Source organism: Elephantulus edwardii, unplaced genomic scaffold (genome assembly GCF_000299155.1).
Source record: "Elephantulus edwardii isolate Elephantulus edwardi_28Jun2011 unplaced genomic scaffold, EleEdw1.0 scaffold00039, whole genome shotgun sequence".
Taxonomy (NCBI): Eukaryota; Metazoa; Chordata; class Mammalia; order Macroscelidea; family Macroscelididae; genus Elephantulus; species Elephantulus edwardii.
The window spans coordinates 19,175,382-19,202,882 of NW_006399789.1; the positions used below are offsets into that span (position 1 = coordinate 19,175,382).

The window sequence follows — 27,501 nt, forward strand, 5'->3', positions numbered from 1 at the left end:
GGATGGCTGTGTCAGAGGCAATGAGATTGGCACAGGATAGAGCAGGGTTTAGGGCTGTTGTACATAGGGTCGCTATGGGTCACAAGCGACTCGACGGCACATAACAACAACAACAACAACAGCAACTGTGTTTTAAATATTATATATCTTTGTTTCTCAACTAAACTTATAAAAATAATGATAATAATCAAATGCTAAGAGGCTACTGATCATTAGTGTTTTGAAATTGTTCCTTTGGTTTTACTTTATTTTCACCTTATTTTTTCCTTTGTGGTCATTGTTTCAGCTAATTTGAGCTTAATCTACCATAACCTTCCTACAGCAAACATGGCTGAGAAGCCACATTAAAATATATGTAGAGATAAACATAGCTGAGAGATTTGGGGCAAGGGAATATAGTACTTTTAATATTTATTTACACACAACCTGGTTAATAAGAAATAATTAAATAAGCTTCCACTACTTTTCCCCTTCTGCTTTTGGATAGTACTTTACCTGAAAATGCACACAATCAACATTTATTTATTTAAATAAATAAAATCAACTCTGGTAAGTGTTGCTATAGTTGTTGTTGTTGTTAGGTGCCATCAAATTGATTATGACTCATAGCGACCCTATGAACAAAAATCTGAACTCCATTCTGTCCCCCACTGTCCTAGCACTTACTGACTCACAAGAGCCCACTGCAGCAGTCACTATATCAGTCCTCCCGGCTGAGAGTCTTCCTCTCCTTTGCCAACCGTCCACCCTTTCTAGCATCATGTCCTTCACCAAGGAATAGCACCTCCCGGCAACATGTCCAAAATATGCGAGGCAAAAAACCTCGCACCATTTCTGAGATTTATCTGTTTATTCTCTTGGCTGTCCATGGAATGTTCAGTGCTCTTCTCCAACATCACAGCTCAAAGGCGTCAGTTCTTTTTCTGTCATCTTTATTCATTGTCCAGTACTCAGATGCATAGTAAGTTATAGGAAAGACTAAATCAGATACCCCTTAGTATTCAAACTGACATATCTGCTCCTCAGTAATTTGAAAGGTCCCTAAATACAGATTTTTCCAGTGCAATGTGTTCTCCTTATTTCCTGACTGCTGATACCAAGGGTGTTAATTGTGGATCCAAGCAAGATGAAGCTGTTGACAACTTTAATCTCCTCTCCATCCATCATGATGCTGCCCGTCAGCCCAGTGTATCTCAATGTCAGGAAAACAAAAATTCTTAGCACTGGACTGATAGGCAGAGCCAAGATGGATTGAGAGGAATTGCTACAATAGAACTTCTAAATTAAGTCTCAATATTGCATAACACTCAGATTTTTAAAAAAAAATTATTTTATATTGATCTGCATATAAAGTCTATATAAATTGTGTTTCACACTATCCAAAGTTATGCAGTAAGTTTTGGAAATTGTCACTTCTGAGTGCTGCATAGTATTCCATTGTGTAAATGTACCACAATTTCTAAATCTATTTGATTGTTGTTGGACATTTGGGCTGTTTCCATGTTCTTGTAAAGGTGAATAAAGCTGCTATGAACATTGATGTACAAAGTACCATTTGTGTCTCAGTCTTAATTTTTTTGGGGCATATTACAAGTTGTGGAATAACCACAACTGGATTATATATAGAATTCCTAAGTTCAGCTTTTTGAGGAAACACCAAACTGCCTCCTAGAGAAACAATTACCTTTAATTATAAAAGAAAATGTCATTCACTGAAGTTTAATGAATTTTTCCTATATTCTCATTTTTTCTTTAATGACATTGCCAGAGCGGTCTACTCTTTTTCTTATATTTCATGTTTTCATGAACCTCAGTTCCCATTTTGTATACTCAGGGAGCTCAAGTGGTATGCATGATCTGTAAGCTGGTGTGCTGCTTTTCCAACGGTACCACCTCCATGGTGGTTCAAATTCACCATTTGCTCTGGATGAAAAAGAGATTGTTTCCTCTTGTGTGATTGACAGGCTTAGAAACCTGTTAAAGAATCAATTATGAGCAGATTGGGATTCAACAACAGGTGGGTTTTGTTTGTTTCTTTAGTACCTATACATTAATGGGCTCTGGTTGCAGCCCTGGTAATATAGAACAGTGTCAAGCTGTTGCCTGAAAGTTCAGCAATATAAATATTCCAGTGCCTCAAAGGGAGAAACATAAGCAGTCTCCTATAAAGATTTGCACCCTCAGAAACTGATGCAGGATCCTCATGAGTTCTACTGCATCTGAAGGCAGTGGATAATAGTTCCCAGACACTAAGACTTTAAAGGTGGACAAACATGTATATATGGACTACTGGAACCTGCTCACACCCACTCAAAAGCACCTTGGAAGTGAAGACTGATCATCTGGTTCTGAAAGATTACAGCCTTGACTTTTCCATGGGTTGAAGATCTGTTTTGTGTACTTGGAATCATTATCATTTGATACCAACCATCAACTCTTCTGCTCCATACAGCTCTGAAAGTGAAGTGCTTAGGATTTTATGAGATAATTAAATTGTTTTTTCTTTATCATTTACACCATTTTCTATTTTTATTCAAATACATTGAGTTTCCCTAACATATATAATAATTTACATAGATTATATTTTAGATAATTAAATCTAACTGATATATGCCTATTTATTATTCTGTCTCTTCTAGCCACCATTGATTCTTTCCTATTCCTCCACACCACCATTTATCTCCAAACTCCTACTAACCTAATTAATTTTTCTCTTTCGCCTGGCCCCATCTCCCTTCCCTTTTCCCCTTAGAACATGTCTTGCTTAATCTTCCTCTTTATTTTCATGATTGTGGCCTTAGGTGACTGAGTTCTTTCTTCATGTCTCAAATCTGGTTTCCTTGGGATATTCCTAACAGTGAAATACCTGGGTCATATGATATTTATATGCTCAGTTCTTCCAGGAAAGGCCAGATTGCCTTTCATGGCGGTTATACCATTTTATAATCCCACTAGCAGTGCATAAGAGCTCAAATTTCTGCACAGACTGTGGAACTTTTATTGTTTCCTGTCCTGCTAGAATGAAATGGGATCTTGTTTTGAATTGCATCTTTCTGATTGCTCATGATATTGAGCCTTTTTTCACGTCTTTGCTAGCCATCTGCATGCCTCCCTTTGTGAAGAGTATTTTTATATTTTTTGCCCATTTCATAATTTGTTTATCAGTCTTTTTCTTGTGTAGGTCCTGTAGCATTCTCTAAATTTGAGTTATCTGATCCTTGTCTGAAATGTTGTTCCTAAATTTTTTGTTTTCTTTTCACCTTATAGGAAAAAGTTTTTATTCACACAGGGATGTGATTTTTAAGAAGGTTCCTTATGTTGACTTTATCCTCTCCTGGTTGTTATTGTTTTGCTATGTTTGCAAGCCTAGCTATGTCACTGGCTCGGGCATCTAAATTGGTTCCCTTTGTGACTTTTCTGTTTCTTATGGTTCAGAGTTTTACCCCTAGCTCTCTGATTCACTTAAAGGTTTTTGTTTGTTTTTTAGAAGGAGATGTGAATTCTGTTTCAGTTATTTGCTGGTAGATTCCTTGTCAAATGTCAGTTTATAGGATGAGTTGATATGTGGGTTCTCTATATTATTCCCTTGATCTACGAGTCTCTTATTGTACCAATACTATGCCATTTTGGTTTCCACCTATGTGAGTAGATATTGAGACCAAGAGTGTGTTGCCTCCTACTTCCTTTCTGTTTTTCAGAAGACTTTCAATTTCTCTGCTTCTCTTTTCTTTCCAAATGAAACTAGAAGTTGTCTTTTCTATTTCTTTGAAGAATGAATTGAAAATATATATTGAGACTACATTGAACCTCTAGATGGTTTTTGGTAGAATTGTCATTTTTACAATGTTGTGTCTTCCTATGCAAGAACAGGAAACATTTTTTCCATTTACTTTCGTATTGCTTTTTATAGTATTGTCATTTTCCTCACAAATGTCTTCATTGTCTCTTGTTGGGTTGATTGTAAAGTACTTCATTTCATGGTTGACTACTGTAAATGGTATTAGTTTTCTGATTTATTTTTTTGCATTTTCTTTGTTGCTTTATACAGATACAACTGACTTTTGTATGTTGATCTTGTAGCCTGCCACCCTATGAAATTGATCTACTAACATATTTTTGATGAGTCTTTGGGATTTTTCTGTGTACACTATCATATCATCTGCATATAGTGACAGTTTCACCACCTCTTTTTAAATTTAGATGTCTCTTATTTCCTTGTCTTATCTTACTGGCCTGGTGAGAGCTTCCAATATAATATTGAATAGGGAAGGGCATCCTTGTGTGGTCCCAGTTCACAAGTGGAAGGCCTTTAGTCTTTTAACTCTACCTTTTTATTTTCCCAAGGTGATTTTAAGGAAAGTCATACAGTCTCTTTACCAGTAACATGTAAAACTATATTCATAGTTTTAATGTTTTTTTACTAAACTCCAGAGTTTCAAACCCAACTTTTGGTACATTATTTCCAATTGGATGAGTGATTTACATATATTAAAAGAGAGATTTTAATTTGCACCCATTATCTCCAACATGTATCTATTTAATATGTAACATTTCAACAAAAGAAATAATTTTTGGTTGAAACAGTATCTAAAATTTTTTAACAAAATTTTAATTTTATTTCTTACAAAGTTCATATACATTATTTTTCACACCGAATCTTCCCCATTTCCTTTACTTACCCGCTCCATCCACCCATTAAATTGTGTGACCTTATGATTACTCCCCCATCCTCATCCACCTCCTATCTACCCCCTCCTGCTTAGATCCCTATATATATTTTACAAGTTATCTTTTCATTTCTACAATAATGGTCTGACACAGTATTTAACTTTAGAAGACTGAGTTAGTTCATTTAGCATAATGCTCCACAGTCCCTCCCAAGTTAGGTAGTAATTTTCAAAACCATTGCTCCTGCATGCTGCATAGTATTCCATCACATGAATATGTCATAATTTCTAAATCCATTCAATTGTGGTTGGACCTTTGGGCTGTTTCCATATCCTTGTAATGGTGAATAATGCTGATATGAACATTGGTGTACAAGTATATATTTTTATAGTCATTTTATAGATCCTTTTCTACATCATATCTGGTCATAACAAGACCCAAAGTCCATATCAATGTACACTTTCTAGTCATCTTCATCATCTTCACCTCCGTTTAAATCATCATCATCATCATCTGATGATTGTCGTTGTGCCACCGAGTTGTCTGTGACTCCTAGTGACTCTATGTACAAGAGCTCTGAACATTGCTCTATCCTGAGCCAGTCTCACTGATATTCCTGTTACACATACTGATTCCAATACACCTAATCTCATTGCCCCAGTTACGGTGTCAATCCATCTAATCCAGAGTTTTTCTCTCCGACACAGTCCCTCTGCCCTTCCAAGCATGTAGTCTTTCTCCAGTGACTGATTCCTTCTAGCCACATGGGCAAAGAATGTCAGATAGAGCTTCAAAATCCTTGCTTCCAAGACACTTGGTTTCAATCTATCCAGGACAGACATAGTTGTTCTCTTGGTAGTCTATGGTATGTTTAATACTCTACTCTAGCATCACAACTCAAAGGCATCAATTTTTCTTCTGTCATCCTTACTCTTTGACCAACTCTGTGATGATTGCTCTTTAGCACTTAGGAGAGGTCCTACACATCAGTCTTCACCAATGTAATCCATCTTTTAATTTCCTGATTGCTGGTGCCAACTGTATTGATTGTGAAACTGAGTAATCTGAAATTATTAACAACCTCAATCTCTTCTCCATCTATCATGGTGCTGCCAATTGGCCTAGTGATGAGAATCTTTGTGTTCTTGATGTTCAACTTCAATCCATATTTCAGACTACTGTCCTTGACTTTTTGTGGCAAGCACTTCATGTCCTCTTCAGTTTAACTGAGCAAGATTGTATCTCCTGTATGATACAGGTTGTTGATGAGTCTTCCTTCAACCCTGATTCCACAATCCTCCTCTCAAAGTCTAGCCTCTTGAATGATCTGTTCCACATACATAATGAAAATGTATGGAAGACAGGATACATCCCTGACATATTCTTTTCCTAATTTTGAACTATGCATTGTTTCCTTGATGACTATCTCTTGGTCTAAATACAGGTTTCGAATGAGCACTATCAAGTGTACTGGTATCACAATTTTTCTTAAGGTTGGTAACAGTTTGTTGTAATCCACACAGTCAAATGCCTTTTCATAGTCATTCCTCTGTAGTACTCTACTTTCAGCCAAAATCCACCTTACATGGGCAAAAATGTCTCTAGTATCATGGCTTTTCCTAAATCTAGCTTATATTTCTGGTAGTTCTCTATTAATGTACTCTCTAATCCAGTCATTTTTGGATAATCTTCAGGATTTTGCTTGTACATGATTTTAGTGATATTGTTCAATAGTTTCCACAGACTGTAGGATCACCTTTATTTTTAGGATATGAATAAATATGGATCTTTTTCAGTCAGATGGCCAGGTAGTTATGTTTCAAATATTTAAAATTTTGTGGGTTTTAGTTTGTTGTTTGTTTTTGGTTTTTTTTCTTTTTCTAACTGGCTATCTAGTTTTTATTTGTGGAACAGGGTTCAGAAATTTTGTTCACAGGGTCACCAAGAGTCATAATGCGATGACACCTATCAACAACCACAACAACTACATTCCAATTCTTCTCCAATTAGCAAATATCGTACCAGTTTAAACAAAATTAATAAAATTACACTACAAATTGCTTATATATCTCTGTAATCCCATCAATTTATTAAGAAATAAATCCAAGCTTCTTCTATCGGGACTTGTATCATTCTAACATCCTCTTTCTTTTTGAAGATGATGGTCTAAAAGGTTACTCTTTTTTCCATGCTTCAGCATCCATACCAACTTTATTTGTTTCAGTGTAAACTTTAACCAATCTTTTCATAGCTGGCACTTTTTTTGTTATGCAATTCTCAGTTCAAATATTTCTTCCTCAACAATGCATATATAAAATATAAAATATAAAATATAAAATATTTATATAGAAAATATAAAAAGTAATTCCTTTCACTACTCTCTAATACCCTATTTTCCTTTTTCCATGATACTTTTCAATACTGTTAATTGTTTACTTCATTGTCTGTGTCTCTTTTACCATTTCTTCAACTTCCTTGAAAGCACAGAATACTGTGTCCTTTTTTGTCTTAATTGTGGGCTTAGAATAGTGTCTGACAAGTAGGACTTGCTCAGTGATATTTTATAAACATTGTTGTTTATGTGTTGTCCTTGGGAACTTATGCATGGCTTAGCCCCTAACCAGTTTTCAGAGGCTGTCATTCACATGGGAGGAGATAGTCCATTTATCTCTTCCTGTGTAGCAAGTGGATTCAAACCAAGTAGGTGCCTTTGCATTAATAGCAGAATTCCTCACCATTAGGCCACCTCATAGTTTCCTTTATGCACTGGTTGTTTCAGATGTTATAAAGAATCTTACATCCTACTTCTACTAACACTATTGGACACTTTGTTGAGGCTTATTTGACTTAGCAGAATCATCATGCATTCTAGATTTTAAAAAATGATCCCCCTTTTAAAATTGCATTTTTATTTTCCTATAACCCACCAATTTATCCCAATAATTAGTATCCTTGATATTAAAACAGTAAATCAGAATGCTCACTAGTTCATACAAAGCACTAAAATGAAAATAGTATCATATATCTTGAGTTTATTTTAACCATATGAATAAAATAAGTGCACATTTTACTTCACAAAGAGTATTTCTGAATTAAAAGTATTTGGCATCAGAGAGCAGTTAGCACAGTCAGTATTAAAAAGGTGAAGAGCTGAAAGCAGACTGCACATTTTCTGTGAGGTTATTTGTTGAAATGCTGAGAGAGGTCTACAGCATCATAAGGAGATCTACATACTGGAGTTTTGAACAATCACTCAAGTCTGAGAAGCAAAATATTCAAGTTCAGGACTACCAAGGCATCTAGGACCTGAGGGCCAATAATCCAACAAAACCATGAGATAAGTGTTACATTCTACTCGCTTTTGTCATGAAGAGATTTGTTAAATGTAAATACTGAAGGGGCAAAACAAGAAGAAACCTTATAAAAATTAACTGTTTAAGACCTGTAAAAGGATCAGTGGTAAAAAGTGGAAGGCTAAGTTTGCTTCTCCCTGATTCATAAAGGAAATTTGTCTCCATCAGTAACACCCATAGTACCATACCAAAAGCTACATGGTCAGATATGCTACACTACAAGCTCCTGTACCTATTTTTAACAATTATTGGGTCTAATGTTCATTGCAAATTTACTCTCCAACTTTGCTCACAGTTGTAGGGTTTGTTAGGGCAATAGGTGGGGGAGTGAGAAAGGCAAAGAATAGCACAAAATGCAAGTCAAGGCTCATTCTAGCAGTTCAAATCCAGATTAGTTCAGACAGCTTGTCAGTCAGCAAGTGAAAGTTTAGGTTCAGTCCAGCAGCACAAAAAAACCTCTCATTTCCTCAACTTTCCAGCAAACTTTATCTCAGAACAGTTACAAGTCAGTTTTTCCTTCAATCATCCAATAAGCAAAACTTTTAATTGTGGCTCCATCTTCAGGGTTCCTCTGCTTACACCTTGTGATAGTCTCTTCATAATCTCTTCGCCTTCTTTCCAACACGATCTCTTACAGTGTGGAAAGCACTTTCTTCTATTGCTCTCTTAGCTATTGACACAGCTGTCAATTATTTGCAAGACCATGTGTCTGTGGTTAAGGTAGTTGGAGACCATGCCCCAATGGGAGCTAACACAATGGCTCAAAAAGCCAATTTTTCAGGTTTCTTACACCCCAAGGGGCAAAAATCTTATCAGAGATTTGGGAATCCTTTCTGATCTTAGAGGACACTATTTGGATTTCAGAGTTAACCAACAAGGAAAGGTTCTGGTAAATTGCACAGACTTTCAGTTATGATGGTTAAAGTACAACCACTTAGTGAGAAAAGGAAACTAGAAACAGAAGCTCTGATAGAAAACATCAAACAGTACATCAACAATTGCATCAAGGAAGGCTAGAAATATTCTAATTTTTGTCAAAATAAAAAGAAATGCTTTCAAAAGAAAACTAACTTCAGACATATTTTCTATGATTTTCCAGTCACAACACACAGTAACATCAACAGAGGAGTACAGGGTTATGGTACAGATCATGCTCGGTGACATAGAGAAGGGAACATCAAAATGACTGTCTGTAAACTTTTTGTGCAGTGTGTTTTAACATAAATGTATCATAAAAGTACCTGAATCAGCTATTATAATGATTACATACTTTTGAAGGTCAAGTTTACACGTATTGGCACACCTACACTGCTGTAACTCAGTGTCAATTTACTTCATGCACATTCTATTGTCTTCTGGTTAGAGCTGTTGCTATTACCCAATTACAAGGATGCTTCAAATCACCCACTTTCATTTCCACATTTGACAAGCACTTATTTCTATGTTTGTTGCTGCTGGTATTGTTAGAGTTGCCCATATTCAAATTTTCTAATACTTTAGCTGTAAAATTGTGATAACTAGTATTTATAAGCCTGTATCAACATGTTGTTGTTGATTGCCTGAGTCAAGTTGATCATGACTCACAGTCACCCTATGAACAAAAGACTTGAAGTCTTTCCATAACTATTGTCATTTCTCAAAACTCATAGACGAATAACCTCCATTAAGTTACTGATAATGTTATAATCCTACAAAGAAAAGTTTTACAAAACAATTTTGTTATGTGCCGTTGTTATTTACTGTCAGGCTGTACCTGATGACTGATGATCCAGCAGGTTCGTAAAGACTGTAAGGGAGGAGGTTGCTTATCTTTCTCCCTCAGAACAACCTGTCAATTTGAACTTTGTGCCTTTAGGTTGACAGTGCAACTCACATAATCTAAGAAATAATAAAGCTAAATAATTTTCAACTAAACTGCAAATTATTGTATGATTATAACTCACTACATTCCTAAGGATAGTGTCCTTGGAAAAGCATATCATGCTGTGAAGTGCAGAGGGTCACAGAAAGGAAGACTCCCAATAAGATGAATTGACACAGTGACTGTCAGAGTGGACACGAGTTCATCAGAGATGGTGAGTGTTGTGCAGGATAGGACAAGGTTCACATCTGTTATTCGTATGGTTGCTATGAGTCTTTGTTGACCTGATGACACCTAACAACAACAGCAACAACAAGGGTTCTGTATGGCCTGGTATAAGATGAGCTCCGTTGGCAGAGGCTTCCGAAACTTGGGGTTAACAAACTGAAAGATGACTCCACTAACAATACACAAATCTCAGTAAAAATGCCTGCACTTGACTTACCATGAATTAATAAACCAGAGAGGAAAAATGTCAATAAAAGTAGACCAACAAGTGTTTCAAACGCTTTAGTTAACAGACAGAACCTTAGTATAGCTGTAATTAGTATACTTAAATGAGAAATCTAATTTGGAATTTTTTAAAAACAGTATCAAAAAGAATTGAGAGCACTGGAAAAGATGATTACTAAAATGAAGAACTTGTAAATGTGGTAAATAGATTTCACACAGCAGAAGAAAGCATAAGTATAAACACAGAGGGCAAAGCTCAGATCAGTTGTTCATGAGATGGCTATGAGTTGCAGGTGACCCAACATCACATAAAAACAACAAAAAACACATAGTATTACAAAGACTGGAAGGAGAGGGAGTGGAAAACAAATAAAATCATAAAAAGGCACGTTGTTAAGTGTTCTCAATTTGACTTTGACACATAGCACTTCCTATAGATGCTAATGGCTTGTTCAAGACAACCTCAGGAAAGCAAGTATTTCCATAAAGCAAGTCGCGTGAATGTTTTTTGGTTTCTCAGTGCACATGAGTTGTGCTTACACTCCACAGTGTCAACTAAGTGTTCAATGGCATTATGATGAGGTTTAATATACTGTGCAAAGTACAAAAATGCAGCAAAGAGATACGTGAGCATATGTCATGGGAAGAGAAAGGCTTATCCATGAAGTGCATTGAGACAATGTGTGATAAATAAGGTATACCATTAACAAATGTGGTGGAAAATCTAGTGTATGTATAAGTCCTCCAAGAAATAAGGGACAAGAAGAATGAACTGTAACGATATTTAAAAAAATATAATAAATACTGTCTAGTAGCATTCCAAATCCTATAAAAATAACAATATACAAAATCTTGCTACTTTAAAATTTCAAGTGGTACTTATGCACATAAAATTACTTCTACATTCATTGTGCTAAATACCACAAAATTAAAAAAAACACAACAACAGCAGAAAAAAACCTGTAACTCCAAGAATAAAATGTAGAACATATACTATTCCATCAAAATGAAATGCAGTTATGTTTTCTGAGTGGAAATCAGCAGACAGTTATGAAAAATTGCTCACATTCTATCTATTTTAGGCAGTCTTGTCCAGACTTTCCACAATATAATTACTATGATTTTAAAATTTGGACATATTTTTTCCCTACAGATCTTTTTGAGATCTGCTCCGGATATATATTTGGGTCTGCTTTAGAGAAGCAATTCTCTAATGTGTTTTCTGGTTTCCAGGGAACAAATATTCCATTTGAGAGAGAATTTGTATCTCCACATGTTTATATTTTCACGAGGTTATTCAAATTGAACTATGGGCATTATATATTAAAACACATAAAAAAAATCTATGTTCAAATTCTTATTTAAGGACTTGAATAATGCCTTCTTATATCCATGCTTTTTTTTGTTTTGTCAAGGGACAAATAAAATCACATGAATATTGTTTACAGTAGTAGGAATACCCTTTTACCTGTGAAGTGCTTAATTATGAATTATGATTCTGAAGATGGTACAGGATGTGGCATAGTTCCCATCTGTTGTTCATAGGGTTGCATGAGAAATAGTAGAATCAATGGTACCTAACAACCATTTCTTTTTATATTTTTAATATTATAGAGTGAATTATGCTGTCTAACCTGTAGTCACAAAACCTTTAAGTGAGAATGACTAAAAGAATGTTAAAAAGTCGATATGATAGAACATAGACCTTCCTTCAATAATGAAAATTTGCCACCTTTAACAGATTTACATTAAAAAAAAACTTGAATATATGAAGTATTATTGTTAGAGTTTGATAATCCATTACGGTTCAAAGTCTAAGAAAATATCCGTAATATTCACAAGGATTCTAAATTACAGAAATACTATTTTTGTTCCTTTTTATTTACAGTTGTCACTTTGTTGAAGTAGATCAAGGTAATTTTGCATATGTCACTGAACTATGGTCCATAGGACTTTCAGTGGCTGGTTTTTATACTACCTAGGCACCTAAAACTGCCAGATGTTCAGGCTGGATTTAGAAGAGGTCGTGATACTAGGGATATTATAGCTAATGTTAGATGGATATTGGCAGAAAGCAAAGGATACCAGAAGAATGTCTATCTGTGCTTCATTGACTATGCCAAAGCTTTTGACTATGTGGATCACAACAAGCTGTGGCTAACTCTGAGAAGAATGGGAATCCCAGAACATTTGATTGTGCTAATGCAAAATCTATACTTGGACCAAGAGGCAGTCATCAGAGCAGAGCAAGGAGACACTAGACAGTTCGAAATCAAGAAGGGGGTTTGTCAGGGATGTATTCTGTCTTAATACCTTTTCAATCTGTATGCAGAACAGATCATCCGAAATGCTGGGCTGTATGAAGAGGAATGTGGCATCAGGATTGGTGGAAGGGTCATCAACAACCTGTGTTACACAGATGACACAACCCTGCTCACTGAAACTGAGGAGGACCTGTAGTACTTGCTACAGAGAGTCAAGAACTGCAGCCTCTATGGACTGAAGCTCAACATCAAGAACACAAAGATTTTCACCACTAGGCCAATTGGCAGCATCAGTTTGGATGGTGAAGAGATTGAGATAGTTAACAGTTTTAGTTTATTTGCCTCCACAATCAACACTTTTGGTAACAGCAGACAGGAAATCAAGAGATGAATTGCATTGGGAAAGTCGCTATGAGGGACCTCTCAAGAGTACTGAAGAACAACGACGGCAGGATTGAGACTAAGGTGCGCCTGATTTGGGCTATAGTCTTCACAATTATGTGTTATGCATCAGAGAGTTGGACAGTGAATAGGGATGATAGAAAGAGAATTGATGCCTTTGAGCTGTGGTGCTGGAGAGAGTATTGAATGTACCATGGACTGCTAGGAGAACAAACAGGTTTGTCCTGGAGAAGGTGAAGCCGGAATGCTCCTTGGAGTTAAGGATTCTGAAGCTTCGTCTGACATACTTTGGGCATGTTGCAAGGAGGGACTTTGGAGAGGGAAATTATGTTTGGTAGAGTGGAGGGTCAGCGAAGGAGAGAAAGACCTTCGATGAGATGGATCAATTCTGTGACTGGAGTGGTGGGAATAATTGTGTTAGAGATGGCTAGGTTGGCACAGGACAGAACGGCATTTAAAATTCTTGTACATAGGTCGCTATGAGTCACAAGCAACTCGATGGCACATAACAACAACAACAGGCACTTCAATATTTAAACAGAAATATTAAAATAGAAGAGACAATTTCATCTCTTTACAAATCGTAACTGCTATTTTAAAATGCTAATCTGTCTCAGTTTAACCTGTGTGTTTATAAAATAATTTAGCACAAAACAAGTAAGATGTTATATCTGTACTTATAAATATATTTTCACTTTTAGAGAATACACTAAGAAGAGAAAATGAATTGTTTATTTAGGTAAAGGTTCCAGGTCTATATGCTGATATAACTTATTCTGTAGTGTACTTAGATTGTCAGGATTATACAGAACATCAGTGTGTGTGTGTGTGTGTGTGTGTGTGTGTGTGTGCGCGCGCGCAGCATGTTTCTTGATTTTGAACCATGTTGTGTTTCCTATCACCGGTACCACAGCCTCTTCTAAACACAGCTTGTATTTCTGGTAATTATTTTTGCCCATGTACTGTTCTAGTAATTTTTTTGATAATTCTCAGGAGGATCTTGTTTGCATGTGATATTTGTGATATTGTTCAATAATTTCCACACTCTATTGAATCCCCTCTACCTCCCCCCCCTTTTTTTCTGAAAAGATATTGAAATTATTAACACTTTCAGTTTATTTGGTTCTACAACCAGTTGGTTCCACTCTTACCACCAGAAGTTAGTAAATCAAAAGACAAATTGCATTAGGAAAATCTGCTTTCAGGGACCTTGCCAGAGAGCTGAAGAACAATGATACTAGTCTAGAGACTAAGGTGTGCCTGATTCAGGCCATAGTTTTTGCAATTGTTTGCTATACATCAAAGAGCTGGACAATAAATAAGGATGATAGAAGAAGAATCAGTGCCTCTGAATTGTTGTGCTGGAGCAGAATACTGAACATATCATGGACTACTAATAGAACAAACAGATCTGTCCTAAAGAGAGTGAAATCAAGCTGCTCCTTGGAGAGAAAGATTAGAAGCTCTGTCTCACATACTTTGGGCATATTTCCAGGAGAAATCAGCCCTTAGAGAAGGACATCATTCTTGAAAGGGTAGAGGGACAGCACAGGAGAGAAAGACCTTGGATGAGATGGACACAATAAATGGGGTAATGAGGGGTAGTTGTGTCAAAGACAGTGCAATTGACTCAGAACAGGGTAGGGTACAGAGCTACTGTACAGAGGGTCATAATGAGTCTCAGGCAACTGGATGGGACCTAACAACAACAACATTAACCATATATTCTTGTAAGTGTTTTGTATCTTCAATCTAACTTCCTCCCTAAACAAATAATTGACTTAAAAACTAGACAAAATTTTTTTTTAAGTAGCAAGATGAAATCATGCATCATAACAATCTTGTAGTAAAACAATTGTGAAAAGGGTGATGAAACACAATGTTTTGTATAGCTCATTAACCTTTAACTCTCTATTTCTGCTGGTTTTTTCCCCTTAAATCGCTGCATACTTTTCTTTTCCTCTTACTGGATTTTTGCATGTACATTACTAGCAATATTAAACTTTTCTTCAAGGTTATTCTGATCCAAGGTCTTTATATTGGCTATAATTGCTAGATGGAGTTATTTGTTATATTACTATTATCATTATTTCAATTTTGTTGCCATGTTATTACAATATTTACTTTGCTAATCTACAAGTTGAGGCACAGCTTGATTAAATAATTTGCTCCAAATATTCTCTGAATAAATAGCTCAATTGTGAAGAATTAATAACCTCTTAGAAATAAAAGTTGAAAAACAATCTGTTCATAAATTAAGCAGCTATGTTCTTATAAATAAACTGTTAATTTTTTCCCTAGTGTTTACCTTGAAATTTAAAATATAAATTAAAAATCCCAGTAAACTCTGTAATGATTTCACAAAGGTAATCCAACCATTACTTAAAGAGGTAATTTAGTTGTTTCTTTAAGAGAAGCTTAGTATATAATTGCAAAAATATTGACCCTGCTGAAATTCACACACCACAAAATATAAAGTGGGGATAAAATATAAAGAGGGAATCAGACCTATGCGTAATCAATGATAAATGTTTCATGATATTCATCTATTTATTAAAAACATTATGCTTGACTTTTAATTGAATAATTACTTATAGTGTGCTAAATACCCATCAATCCTTCATAGTTTAAGTAGGAAAAGAACAAAGCTTATGGTATTTTAGAAACATAATGCATTATTCTAGAAAATAAGCAATTTAGCCCCTGATTTATAACAAAATAGATGTTGACATTATTCATTCTCTTGTAGAAGCCTATAGAATATAATGTGTTTCTTGGACCTAAATAAAGTACAGACTACTGGAAAATATATTTTTAAAAAATGTCATATGTTACCTCAGCAAGATCTTCACATTACATTTTAAGAAATTCTGGTGTACTGGTAAAGAGTCTAGGGTCTCATTTCATACCATTCATGGTGAAATCACTGCTCTTCTAATAAACTGTGCAAATGAGGACAGTTCACTGAACTTTTTTAATCCTCAATGTTCTTTCATTTTTAAATAGGCATAATACTACTAGTTCCTGTATTGTATTAATATAAGAAGTACAGAAAGTTCTTAGGTTATACATACTTTTATTTATACTTATGATTCAATTTCCATCAAACAGTAAATTAAAAGGTTGGGATATAAATAATGGTTAATAATAATAATAATAATAAATAGGCACTACTTTATAATGTGCACCCAAAATTATGAGGGCCTTGGATGTGCTAACCAAGTTGTGCCAAGAAATCTGGAGGACAACCACCTGGCCAATTGACTGGAAGAGATCTATTTTTGTTCCCATTCCAAAGAAAAGTGACTCAGCAGAATGTGGAAATCATTGAACAATATCACTGATATCACACGCAAGCAAGATTCTGCTGAATAACACACACATAAAAAAAATTGGAACAGAACATCATCAGAGAACTGCCTGAAGTGCAGGATGGGTTTAGAAGAGGCCAAGGTACTAGGGATATTACAACAAATCTTAGATGGATCTTGGCTGAAAGCAGAGAGTACCAGAGGAATGTCTATCTGTACTTCATTGACTATGCTATGCATTTGACTATGTGAATCACAACAAACTGTGGCTGACTCTGAGAAGAATGGGAATCCCTGAACAATTGATTATGCTTAGGTGAAAACCTTGACTAGGACCAGGAGGCAGTCGTCAGAAAAGAGCAAGGAAACACTACAGGGCTCAAAATTGGGAAGGGTGTATGCCAGGGATGTGTCCTATCTCCCTATCTTTTCAAACTGTATTCAGAACAGATTATCCTGGAGGCTGGGCTGGATGAGGAAGAATGTGGCTTCAGGATTGGTGGTAGACTCATCAGCATTCTTTGTTATGCAGATGACACAACCCTGTTTGCTGAAACTGAGAAGGACCTAAAGCGCTTGCTTGCTACAGAAGGTCAAGGACTGCAGCCTTCAATACAGATCAAAGCTCAACATTAAGAAAATAAAGATTGTCACCACTGGGCCTATTGGGAGCATCCTGGTAGATGATGAAGAGACTGAGATTGTTGAAGCTTTAGTTTGCTTAACTACACAATCAATACTCTTATTACCAGCAGTCAGGAGGAAAAAAAAAAGAAGATGATAAATTGCATTGGGAAAGTTTGCTGTCAGAGACCCCTCCAAAGTACTAAAGAGCAACAATGTCGATTTGGGACTAAGGTATGCCTAATACAGGATATGGTCTTTGCAATCACTTGTTATGCATCAGAAAGCTGTACAATGACTAGGGATGATACAAGAAGAATTGATGACTTTTAGCTATGGTGCTGAAGAAAAGTATTGAATATACCATGGACTGTTAAGAGAACAAATAAGTTTTTCCTATAGATGGTGAGACCAGGCTGCTCCTTAGAGGCAAGGATTCTGAAGCTTTGTCTGACATACTTTGGATATGTTACAAGGCAGGACCAGTCCTTGGAAAGGGACGTCATGCTTGGGAAAGTGGAGGGACAACGGAGCAGAGGAAAAGCCTCGATGAGAGGGATTGATTCTGTCACTGGGGAACCAGGGACAGGTGTATCAGAGACAATGAGATTGGCACAGGATAGAGCAGGATTTAGAGCTTTTGTACATAGGGTCACTATATGTCGCAGGCAACTAGATGGCACATAACAACAACATTGGTAAGTATATAGGTATAGGTCATGTAGAACCTATGCCTGGATCAGGAGGTTGTTAAAGGAGCAGGGCAGTACTGCATGGTTTGGAATTGGAAAGGGAGGGTGTCAGGGCTGTATTCTATCTCCATACCTGTTCAATCTATATGGTGAGCAAACTACCCAACAAGTTGAACTCTATAAAGAGGAATGTGGCATCAGGATTGGAGGGAAACTCATCAATAACCTGCATTATGCAGATGACATAACCTTACTTGCTCAAAGTGAGAAGGACTTGAAGCACTTGTTGCAGATCAAGAAAAGCAGCCTTCAGTATGAATTGTGTCTCAATATCAAGAAAACAAAGATTCTTACCACTGGACCAATAGACAGTGTCAAGATAGATGGAGAAGATAGTGAAAATGTCAACAGCTTCATCTTGGTTGGATCCACAATTAATGCCCTTGGTCCAAGCAGTCATGAAATAAGGCACAGGGAAAATCTACAGTTTGGAACCTTTCCAAATTACTAAGGAGTAGTGATGTCAGTTTGAGGACTAAGGTCCATCTGATTCAGGTCATAGTCTTTCTAATTACTAGGTATACATCCAAGACCTGGATAATGAATAAGGATGACAGAAAAAGAACTGACACCTTTGAGCTGTGGTGTTGGAGAAGAGCCCTGAACATTCCATGGACAGCAAAGAGAATGAACACAAGATACATTTTGGAGATGGTGCAACTGGAGTGCTCTTTGGAGGCAAGAATGATGAGGCTTCACCTTACATACTTTGGACTTGTTGCTAGGAGGTGCTACTCCTTGGAGAGGGACATGATGTTGGGAAGAGTGGAGGGTTGGCAAAGGAAAGGAAGACTCAGTCAGGTGGATTGACACTGTGACTGCTACAATAGGCTCTTGTGTGTCAGGAAGTAGGAGGATGGTGCAGGAAAGGACTGGGTTCAGATCTTTGTAGAGTGGCTTGATTTGTACAGGGACAGATTAGCTCATCTTTTATTTCACCAACTTTTTGGTTATTGACTAAGCACTAAACCACTGTAACCAAGAATCCTTATTAAAAACATTAAATATGCTAACCTTGTGAATCCAATTTAGAGAAAGATTTCCCCTATTTGTATATTATTGTGTTCCTCTTGCGTTGAACATGTATTATTTGTGTTTCCCTTCTGCTGAACACATAGAAGGTTTATCTGCAGGTTAGAAGAGGGCTGCAGTAGGTAAGCACAAGAGTGGGAACCACCCTGAAGTCCTGGACTATTTCAAGACATCTCCACCTTACTACTTCCACTTGCTGTATCCTGGACATTGGAAGGAAGGAGAAATCATATATTCCTTTGAAAGAGTTATTTCCCTTATCTGTCTCAGTAGAGTGTTCATTATCTCTCCACTCCTTTCCTAGTTTCTCCCCTCCCCCCAAGCAATCCTGCTTTAAACAGTGGTGTTATGCACTATTTGTCATTTTGTGACTCAGGTCTTTTAATCAGCACAATGTGTGATGCCCTTTAATACATCAGAAGATACTTATTTCTAGAAATATTTACTCTGTCTTCATTTCTTAACTTTTTTTTTACTATGATGCTCCATATCTACATTGTGCAAATGGAGATGTGGGATGTGAGGGAAATGTAGAATATAAATTATTTCATTGATCAATGAGCTTTCAGGTGAACTTTTTGACCTGATGAATTAATGATAATAGGCAAATTGGATAGAAATGACTTAGTAAAACCTTATGATTGCACCATTCAGTTAAAATTAAAAGGGAAGGAAAGGCTATGTTCGATAACAAGAGAAATACATGGTTAGGCTCAAAGAGTAGTATAAATGATTTGTACAAATTATATTAGTAATTAAATTGCTCTATATATGGTTTAAAAGAGTAAGTGAATAGTGAAGCAGAGCAGTCAAAGATCACTAATTACAGACCCCCCATTCCAAGACTGAGCTCAGCCAGTGAGTAAACTCACTCTTGGAGAGAAAGCTGGCATTCACTGAATGACCCATGAAGGACTAGCTGTCTTCATTAGGGAAATGAAGTCTTTTTGAGTCTAAGAACTCTAGGGAATTCATGATTTATCATTGTAGTAGTTTTTCCGGCATTCCCAGACACAGCACTGAGATTTCCTGGGGAAGGTCATTAACTCAGGACTGACATTCAGCGGCTGTGTCCTACCAGAAATAAATACTTGCCAGTTAGCTATTTAGCCACAGCATTAAACCCCTGCTTTAGGACAGCTGTTCAGACCCCGAAAACTACTGGATGGGTAGAACTAAAGTCTTCCCGTGAGATCCACTGGCCTACTGATCAGCCATCCAACCCGGCCTGACTTTGGAAATGTCTGGTCCCTATCTTGTCCCTTGAGAACTTGACTAAACCTCAAAGGAGCAACATCCCTACTGAGTGGCAACTATGGAAACCATAGTTTTGAAATGTGATTGATTTTATGTTGCTCCATGCTGTGAAGTCAGATCTGACCTGTAACTGACCGTCAAGAAGGTTTTCAGAGGCAGTAAATGACACAGAAGGAGACTGGCCATCTTTCTCTTATGGAAACAGCTGATGGATTCAAACCACATGAGTTCGGGTTGGTGGAGCAACTCCTTACCATTAGGCCACCAGAACTCTCTGAAATGTATACTACCAGTTGGTAACTTTCTTTACCATCCCCCTAACTGTTCTATCTCCACAGTGGATTTTGGAGGAGTGGCTGAAGATCTCCCTTGGACTCAGAGAGTGGGGGGAGTGGGGTGGGGGGAACCAGGCTAAGAAGCCATCTAGACCAAGGCTTCAGGCTCAGCTTTCAGTCAATTAATTAAATCCTGTATTTGGAACAACAGGGCAACAAAGGGCCATTTTCCCAGATTTTACTTTATTTGCAAACTTAAATAATTTGGGATAGAGGTGATTTTCTTTTTTTTTTTTAATAATCACTACAGCTTTATCTGAATAGTGTAAACCGAAAGAAGGAAGAAATTTAGCATAAGAGGCACATAGGAGGCACCCAGGCTTACACAGCACAACCTCTAATAACTTCCAGTGCCAATTTTGTACAACTACAAGGCTTGTTACTTCATTTAGTGGACCAAATTTAATTTAAGAATCAACTGTCACAGCTTGCTCAACTCTCAATAATGAGAGGCAATTTACTCAAGGGCCTTGTTATCCAAAACCTTTAAACACACACACTATCAACAGAGTAGGAGTACTCTATTCTTTTGAAAGTTAAAAACTGCACTTAATATACTTTCTTGAAGCAAAATGGTGTTGCTTTACAGTTTTACCATTAAATTTAATTAATTAAAATAGAGTTAATTTCTAATTCTGTGTTAAACTCTTCTTGTGACTTCATTTTATTTGTGCTTTAGAGACAATTACAAATACTCTTTTTAAAAAATATTGTAAAATACTAAATAATTAGGTATACTTGTTGACTATATTAATAATGGAGGGTGCTAAGATAGAGTATTATATCCTTTTATCCAAGAATTACTAACCCCAAAAGCAAACCCAAATACTTTAAAAAATGGAATACGATAAGGAAGCAACATGATACCTGCTGTAAATCCAGTGTAATTGTCACATAATGGTACTCAATTCCATTCTTAATACTGGGACTTTGCCACCAAGTGTTCTTTCCATCAATAGCATTTGTAATCGGGTGTCTCTCTGTGAAATCAAGTGAAAAGAGGAGAAAAGATTATAGTACCATATTTTACAGCTATTTTCCTTTTTAGAAGAGTAAGTAAATATTGATTAAAATCATGTACATATCAAAATTAAAATGACACCAAAAGATAGTAATCCCAATTATCCACAGAAAAATCTGGTAAATGACAACTCTCTCTTATTTTTTTTTCTATATACAAAAAAATAATAAAATAGTTAAATACTTGGGCTGTAAGAGGAGCTGCATGACATTTTGGCCATTAACTGAGATTGGCAACTTTAAAGAAAACCAAGAAAATTAAGTGTGGAAAAAATAATACCAAAATCTAATTTATATGTCACTCATTCAAAAGAGCACAAACTCCAATATCTGAGATAGCTTTGAATGCCACAACTTTGTAAACAGAAATACTGAATCCATAGATTGTGGTAGAAAGATACTTGAAGATTTACCTGTCTGACACATCCATTATTACTAAGACCTAGGCAATTCAAGGTATTCCTACTTTTAATATAAAATGTTGTCAAATCCATCTTTTGGTATCCAGTTTTTAACTTGCAGCCATTATCTCATTATTTTTTAAAAATTAAAGACACCTGAAATATTTAATCCAGCATGTTCTTATTCTCCACTCAGTAAAGTTTGGACATGAATGACACTGAGGGCTGATGATGTCACATACAACTGCCAATCAAACACATCTCCCCTCATGTTTATTTCAGATAGATCAGAATAGAATCTTTGTAGTGATAATCAAAATCAAGACTGGTGACACAGTTAAATAAGAGATATGGACAATCAATGCTATGTTACATTCCTCTCTTATTCATACAAACTCGCTATCTTCTTACAATTCTCAGATCTCATGTATTACTGTGCTCCAATGTCACATAATGATAATAGTAATTACCTCTTTGCTGCTAAAGCTTTCATCCCATTCTAGTTCCAAATATCTAGTTATGTCCTAAATCTTTGCTTCTGTTTCTCAGGAATACAAGATTTAACTTTTTTGTCCCTTATCTAAACAAGTGTGGTTGAGGATAGAAAAGGAGTTTGTTGAAGTCCCCATCTCTGTTTTGGGGACTGCAATAAGGATTGTTAAGTTTCTTACTTTCCACTTGTCCATAAAACTAAATTCAATGTCATCAGCTCAATTTTGGTTGATAGTGACACCATGTTGTTCTTATTGTTATGTACCATCTAATTAACTATGAGTCACAGTGAACCTATGAAAAATAGATCTGAACCCTGCCCTATCATGAGTCAATCTCACTGTCTCTGACATGCAAAGCCCCATGGCCACAGTCCCTATTGCTACAGACATTGTGTCAATCCATCTCATTTTGGGCCTTCCTCTCCTGGGTTGACCCTCCACCTTTCCTGCCAAGAATGTTGATTTTCAAGCTGAGCATGACAAAATTGTTGATAACCTCAGCCTTTGCTCCATCTATCATGACACTACCAATTGGTATGATGGTAAAGATGGGGTTTTTAAAATTTTTTTTATTTTGGTTTTTTTGTTTGTTTGGTTGGATGGTTGGTTTTTATGTTGAAATGCAATCCACATTGAAGGCTGCAGTTCTTGACCTTCCTACAGCAAACACTTCAAGTCCTCCTCTGTTTTATGACCAAGGTTGTGTCATCTGCATTGCACAGTTTGTTGATGTCTTCCTTCAATCCTGATGTCACATTCTTCTTTATAACATCCAGCTTCTCAAATTATCTGTTCAGCATATAGATTGAAAAGGTATGGTGAAAGAACACATTCCTGATGTACCTCTTTCTTGATTTTGAACCATGCGATGTTCCTTTGCTCTGTTCAAATTATAACTTCCTAGTCTAGGTATCATTTCCTATGAACATAATCAAGTTTTCTGGAATTCTCATTCTCAATGTTAACCACAATTTTTGGCGATCTACAGTCAAATGTTTTTACGTAGTTGATACAACAAATAGACATCCTAACAGTGTTTTCATGTCCATATGACATTGGTACTGATATCCATAGTACTACAGTATTTCCTGAAGCAAGCTTATATTTCTGGCACTTCTCTGTCAAAGTATTTCTCTGGTCCTTGCATGTGATATTAGTGACATTGTTTGATAATTTGAAAACTCTGTCAGAGCAGCTTTTTTGGGAATGGGAATAAATATGGATCTCTTCCAGGCAATTGGCCAGATAGGTGTTTTTCAGATTTCTTAGCACAAGCTAATGCGTACATCCTGTGCAGGATCTGTTTGTTAAAATACATCATTTGGTTTTCCATCAAATCTTGGGGCCTTGTTTTTTTGCCAATTCCATCAGATAAGCTTGAACTTCCTCTTTCATCACCATTGTTCCTTGATCATATACTATTTCATGAAAATCTTCTGTGTCAGTCAATTCTTTTTGGTACAGTGACTCTGTGTACTCCTTCTATCTTCTTTGGATGCTTCCAAACTTATTTCATATTCTGTCTTTAGCGTCTCTAAGTATTGCAACTCAAGGCTTGAATTTGTGTTGTGTGTTTTGTTTGTTTATTTGTTTGTTTTTAGTTCTTTCAGCTTAAGAAATACCAAATGAGTCCATCCTCTTTGATTTTTTGACTCCAGCTCTTCTCAAATTTCATTATAATACTTTGTTTTCTCTTCCTAAGCTGCTCTTTGAAATCTTCTGTTCAGCTAAATATAACACTGAAGGCTCAGACCTCTCGTTGAGAAGCACAAAATAAAGGGCCCCATACAAATAGGCACTAATAATTGAAATGTGGAATGTAAGAAGTATGAATGTAGGAAAACTAGACATTGTGAAAGAAGAAATGGAACACATAAATATTGACAAATTAGACTAGAAACTAAGATGTGCCTGATCCAGGGCATGGTCTTCGCAATTACTCATAACATATTACAGAGTTGGACAATGTTTAAGGATGACAGAAAAAGAACTGATGCCTTTGTGTTGTGGTGCTGGAGAAGATTCTTGAACACACTTCCAAAAATACAAATTGATGTGAATTGGAGAGGGTGAAACCAAGTTTCTCCTTGGAGGCTAGGATTTTAAAGCTCCATTTCACATATGTTGGGCATGTGGCCAGAAGGGACCAGTCCGTGGAGAAGGACGTCATGCTTGGAAGGGTGGAGGGCCAGTGCAGGAGAGGAGGATGCCAGGTGAGATGGATTGATACAGTAACTAGGACAATAGGGGTTGGTGTGTCAGAGTCAGTGAGACTGTTTCAGGACGGAACAGGCTTCAGAGCTGTTGTACTTGTGACCACAATGAGTCACAGGCAACATGATGGCACATAACAACAACAAGCATTGCTAAGGTAAGATTGATTATCATGGGCCATTTTGAATCAAACAATTATATGATCTCCGACACCAGAAATGAAAAAGTGAGGAAAAGTTGTGTCACATTCATAGTCAAAAATACCACTTCTAGATACATCCTGAAACACAATGTTGTGAGTGACACGGTAATATTCAAACACATACGAGGAAGACTTGTTAGTATACACCAACAAGTGGAGCCAAAGAGGAGGGAAAAAAGACATTTTATCAAATTTTGCAGTTAGAAATTAACCAAACATGCAACCAAGATTAATTAAAACTAATTGTTGCCTGAAACTCAAAAGTTGAGAGCAAAAAAGATCAGTAGTTAGAAAATATGGACTTGGTGACAGAAAGGAGTCTGGGATGGAATGACAGAATTTTGTGCTAACCGTGATTTAGTCAAGCAGTGACTATGCACATGGTTCTCACCTGATAGACCATATTACCTCTAAGCAAGGAACCATTGAAGGAGCTCATTATCAGCTGTGTAAACGAGGCCCCATGTTGACTGTGGAACACATCAGCAACGTGTTGTTATATGCCATCGAGTCACCTGCAACTCACAGCAACCCTGTGAACAACAGCTCTCAACCCTGCTCTATCCTGTGTCAATTCCATTGTCTCTGACACACCTACCCTTATTATCCAGCCATTGAGTCAATCCATGTCACCCAGGTCATTCTCTCTTTTTAATTTTTTATTTTAATATAAAATTTTTATTTTATACTGGTTTACTTACATAGTTCTTATACATTGTTTTTCACACTGAATCTTTCCCCTTTCCTTTACCCACCCAGCCCTCCTCCCATCAAATTTTGCGATCCTTATCGAAGATCTTGCTCTCTTTCCCTGACACTTCATCTTTTCCTGTGTGATTTCTTTTTCCAAGGACTGGTCCCTCCTGGCAATATGACCAAAGTTTGTGAGATGAATTTTTACGATTCTTGCCTTTAAGGAGAACCCTGATTGCCCTTCCTCAACAGCAGACTGGTTTGTTAATTTTGCAGTCCATGGATTGTTCAATACTTTTTTACAATTGAAAGTCAAAGGCATCAAGTCTTCCTCTATCATTCTTATTAATTGCCCAACTTTCAGACACATAGGAAATAATGAAACAGCATGGATCAGGCACACCTTGGTCTTTATCCCAAAATCTCTATAGATGTTCATTGAAATGAAAAATAAACAACCTAAATTAAAAAAAAAATCAAAAGAAGTGTTGCACTGGCAAAATATACTATCAAGGACCTCTGAAAAGTGCTAAAGAGCAGGTCGTTCTCTCTTGTGCTATCCCTCCGCTCTTCCAAATAAGTCCATCTCCAAAGACTGGCCCCTCTCGGCAACATGGCCAAACAAAATACGTGAGACAGAGCTTCAAAATCCTTGTCTACAAGGGCAAAGCTAATTTCACCCTCTGCACAAGTTAAAACGAAACTAATAAAAATTAAATCCACAAGAACCAAAATATGACCTTGAGTCTGTCTCACCTGAATTTAAAAAAAAACATTTTAAGAATAGATTTGAGGCCTTGAGCACTAATTAATGAAGAACAAATGAACCGTGGGGTCATACCAAAATATCCATGAAGAATACAAAAGATACAAAAGTAACACTACAGAAGGGCATAAAACTGTCCTGTGGATTTCCCAGAATGTAAATCCTTAGGAAGCTACTGCTACATGTTTATCTCTTAGAACAGTTAGTGAGTTCAAGTCATTGATCTTCTGATTAGCAGTCAAGGACTTAAATACTGCATCACCAGTATGCCCAGTATTCTATTTTGGATTAAGTATCTTTTTGGTTGTCAGTCTCAGAAATTTTCCTAACATTCATTTGAATAAGCCTTTAAAACAATCTTTCTTTACATTGAAGAAATATCTAAAGGAAGAATAAATTAGAACACTATGAGGAGCTATGGACTCTGAGTGTATTCATATAAGCATTTTAGCTTTTTTTAGGTTATAACTATAGTATTGATTATAAAGCGTAAAATTTTTAATATGAACATATATAGAGACATACACCCTTGCATCATTTTAGTCTTTGACTACTGCAAGTCCTTAAACTCTGTTTATGTTCCTTAATACATGTGCAACACACTGTGCACAGCTGTGGATTCCAGATTTTTAATCTCAGAAGAAGCTATTTTTTTTTTCAAGCTAATTTTTAAAAATGAAAACTATAAGAAAATATATAGAGACATTTTTGCTTTTTAGGGTTTTTGTTGGAGTTTTTAAAAGAAATTTTCAGATTATAAGCAACAGACACCATTAGCATTAGTTTCAAAAGTAAAGGACATTTAAAGTTGCAAAAAGCATAGTACTGCCATGAAGGACAAGCTTTTAAAATGTATCCATTTCTCTGAGGATGTGCAGGGGGGAGGAAGGAATTAATCATGAGTTGTACAATTTGATGGGTTGGGGGTGAGAGAAATTGGAAGAATCTGTTCTAAAAATCAAGGTTAAAATTTTGTAAATAAACTAATACTTTAAAAAATAAAATTTATCCATATCAATCTTAAGAAAATCTAGATAGGTTCTAATTTTTCCATGTTACCATTGATCATATAATAACTTGTAGGGAATTCAACATTGACAATGCTGAGAGAAATATTTCTACTTTTGTATTTAATTATTATGCATACATCCATACCAAATGATATGTTGTTACTCCAAAGTGGACACTGCTCTGAATCTTAGATACAAAATTGATCTTGATAAAGAACCTGGGGGAAAAAAAAACTAACCAAGAAAAATTTAAATGCTTCATGAGATAGGAGCCTGACAGTAAAATAATCTAAAAAAGGAAAAAACTGAAATAAAAGGGGAATTTTTATTAAATATGATATTTAAATATCTAAGTCATATTTTGAGCATTTCAATTCACATTAATTAAA

The 27,501-nt window shown here is 36.2% G+C and overlaps 1 protein-coding gene across 1 annotated transcript in view; it reads right to left on the minus strand.

The window, feature by feature from the left end:
* Positions 1–27,501, minus strand: part of LAMA2 (laminin, alpha 2) — a 746,602-nt gene that overhangs the window by 714,163 nt on the left and 4,938 nt on the right. The window contains exon 3 of the mRNA XM_006885032.1: positions 21,180–21,292. Coding sequence (XP_006885094.1) covers positions 21,180–21,292 — 113 coding nt within the window. The remainder of the gene's footprint in view (positions 1–21,179; positions 21,293–27,501) is intronic.